Genomic DNA, 3,248 nt, shown 5'->3' with positions numbered 1-3,248 from the left:
GGGGCGGGGGGGGGGGGGGGGGGGGGGATCTGAGGCACTGCAGGTAATTGGCTGAGGAGGGCTGGCTGCTCTGAGATGTGAGCTGAGGGGTAATAAAGACATCTACTGGGAGACGAGGACACCAGCTTTGAATTGACACTGTCTAACACAGCTCATGTTAGCCTTGTTTTGTATCTGTCCTCCTCGTACCTCTGTATTCAAAACAGTTTCTGTTCCATGTAGCCAAACAAACATGGTTAATATAGGGGTTTGCAGCACTTGTGGTATATTTAGGCTGGGTAATTGTTGCTCTTGTGTAATTTTTTTCTGTTTTATGTCTCTGGCAATGGTGATTACTGCAATTAACATTTGTTGTGCATGTAAGCGATTGTGTGGAAGTTGATTGTCAGCTTATTTCCTCTGATATGTGCCCACCAATGAATGGCTTTGAGGCTCTTAAATTAGCATAGAACTAATTCGATGCAGCATCCCCTCTAACTTTCCCACAATAAGTTGTATTCAGTGTTTTGACATGAATTGTTTGTTTGGGTATGTAAGAATTTTGTTTGGTTTTATTTTGATTTTTAAGTTTTGTTTTGTTTTTTTGTTTTGCTTTGCTTTGTCTGTTTTCCTGAATAAAAAATAAAAAGGTAATTGTGACTTTTTTTCTCGCAATTTAACTCCCAGTTATAACTTGCAATTTTGGCTTTTTTTCTCAGAATTGTGAAGAATTTGAGAACGTCAAATTCTAAGGGGAAAAAATTCTAACTATTTTCTTAGAATCGCAAGTTTGTATGTCACAATTCTGACTTTGTAACTCGTGGTTGCTTGTTATAAAGTCAGAATTGAGAAAGATAAACTTGCAATTGGGGACAAAGTCTGCACATTTATGTCACACAATTCGGAGAAAAAATGTCAGAATTGCGAGATGTAAAAGCAAAATTGAAGAGAAAAAAAGTTTTTTTTCAATAGTGGAAACAGGCTTCCGTAGTTTTGAGAATGTGCCCTATGTGAAAACAGTCATTAAAAGTATGTTTGTATAGAATTTTAGAAATAAAAAATGGTAAATAGAATGTCTTCGGTATGTCAGAACGTTCTGTTGTCAATCTGTTATTTTCTGTCTTTCAATGCAGGATTTTAGAGCGTTACGTCCAGGACCAGATCCCAGGAGCTAAAGTTGTTGTGGAGTCAATTGGATCGCGTCGTTTTGGCGAGGGTTATGAACAGGAGGACTACTCAAAATCTGACCTGATGATTTATGCAATCGACCCTCTGACCAACAGAGCTCTCTCAAGACAGGAACTCTTCAAGTGAGTGCTTCCTCTCATTCAATTTACCCTTCCAAACTCCATTTCTGCAGTGCTCTTCTTTCTCTTAACCTCCTGACCTTTCCCTCAAATCTAAGCAACTAACTGCTAGAGATATATCTACCCTTCACACTGGAATATAGATGTGTTTTTCAGCTATACAGTAAATGGGAAGAGCTGCTTTATATTATTTAGATGAGTAATGCAAAACTGCAGAGTGCTACACGTCTGTAGGTGCATTAAGTGGACATGATTTTGGATTGAAGAATTGTGTTTGTAATTGCTGTAAATAGAAATACGAGTCATTTTTACAGATGATACATGGATTTCTTGGCTTGTTTTCGGCTAAATACCAGCTTGCACTAATGTCTAATTTATTGATTATTTGTTTTGTGTCCATCAGGTTCATAAATAAATAAATAATCAATCACATTATATGAATTACCTTTCATTTGTAAAGTGTTTAATTCACTGGATTATGCCAAAAAAAAGGTTAACATGGCCATGCAGTGTATTCTTTTATTTTACACTCAATTTCCTGCATACACAATTATACACACAATTAGCATGGTATAGCATTTATCACAGCATTACTTAAAATACCACCCACCCCTAGCCATTAGTTAGTCTGTTATTCATAGTGTTTTCCCATTTTTCACCCAAGCAGCACGATAAAGCAGATGGAGTGTATGTTTAGGTTTGTTTAGACATTTTCTAATTTTTCATAAAAATGAGACTTGTGGTTAAATCCGTAGCCAGATTGTCTGTTTTGTCACAGTAATTAGCCTGCTCAGACAGCACGGTTTCTAATGTTTGTATGGGCAAATCATGAATTGTAGGCTGTCGTATGTGCTTCCAAACTCCTTAGTTCTAATATAGACAACATTCAGTCTTTTGTTTTATTTAACTGTCAGCAGGGTGGATGGTACTTAGAAATTGTGCTTTATAGTAGCCAATGTAAGTATAAGATCAGCACATTACATTTACATTACACTAAAAAAGTGAGAAGACACATTTTATACTTTATTGTAAAAGTTTGGCTCATGAATTTGAATACATTCACTCAGCTGTTCACTGGCTGGAAGGCAAATGAGATCTCCATTGCCAGATTTGCGTGTCTTGCACTGCAGAACTAGTTCAATAGCATGTGCAAGGGCACATATGTGACTGTTCCTGTGGTTTTTACAGGTTTTTAGATGGGAAGTTATTAGACATCAATAAGGAGTTCCAGCCCTATCTAGGTCGCGGAGGACGCATTCTGGAGATCCGCACGCCGGATGTGGTGGAGAGCGTGAAGAAGGCGGTTCAGTCTGTCGGATACACTGAAGGAGCCCTGCTGGCGCTGGCCGTCATCATCATCATGTGTTGTATCCCAGCCATCCTCATCGTCATCATCACCTACCGGCAGTGAGTGTCGCCATTTAATATTAATATTTAGTAGAGGTGTGTGATATTGACAAAAACTATATCTCAAATTTTTCCGATAACAATAATTAGCTGATTGTGTTTTTGTGCTGGTACCTTGGCTGGTTTAGGCCTGTCATGAATAAATAAATAAATATAACACTAAAATCGCCAGTGGGTAGTGGCAACAGGGGCTCTTAATGAATCACTGACTCAAATGACTCATTCCAAAACAGATTAATTCAGGAATGAAAAATCGCCATGTTTATTATTATGTAAGAAAAAAAAAACAGACATAATTGCGCCTGAAATGTAACTCAGTATTAGCTTCTTGTTTGTTGAACTGTTGTATAGAATCAATACAACATTCGTGATCGGGAAGATGGCACTCTTGCTTGTGTGATATTGCCTATTTAACAATATCATATACATTTTTTATTTATTTATTTTTTTGCTACATACTCAATATTGTCAGCTAGCATATTGTTAAAACAACAGTTATTATATGTTCATAGACGATAAATATCGCACACCCCTAATATTTAGTGAAATTAGCCA

The 3,248-nt window shown here is 37.2% G+C and overlaps 1 protein-coding gene across 1 annotated transcript in view; it reads left to right on the top strand.

Moving 5' to 3' along the window:
• Positions 1-2,697, top strand: part of LOC107572368 (protocadherin-15-like) — a 52,587-nt gene extending 49,890 nt beyond the window's left edge. Inside the window, exons 10-11 of the mRNA XM_016258804.1 lie at positions 1,113-1,289; positions 2,475-2,697. Of these exons, the coding sequence (XP_016114290.1) occupies positions 1,113-1,289; positions 2,475-2,697 (400 nt within the window). The remainder of the gene's footprint in view (positions 1-1,112; positions 1,290-2,474) is intronic.
• Positions 2,698-3,248: the final 551 nt, after the last annotated feature.

This window comes from Sinocyclocheilus grahami, unplaced genomic scaffold (genome assembly GCF_001515645.1).
Source record: "Sinocyclocheilus grahami isolate Dianchi unplaced genomic scaffold, SAMN03320097.WGS_v1.1 scaffold1739.1, whole genome shotgun sequence".
Lineage (NCBI taxonomy): Eukaryota > Metazoa > Chordata > Actinopteri > Cypriniformes > Cyprinidae > Sinocyclocheilus > Sinocyclocheilus grahami.
Note: the sequence above shows the minus strand (reverse complement) of the source record. Positions and strands in the feature narration are given on the sequence as shown.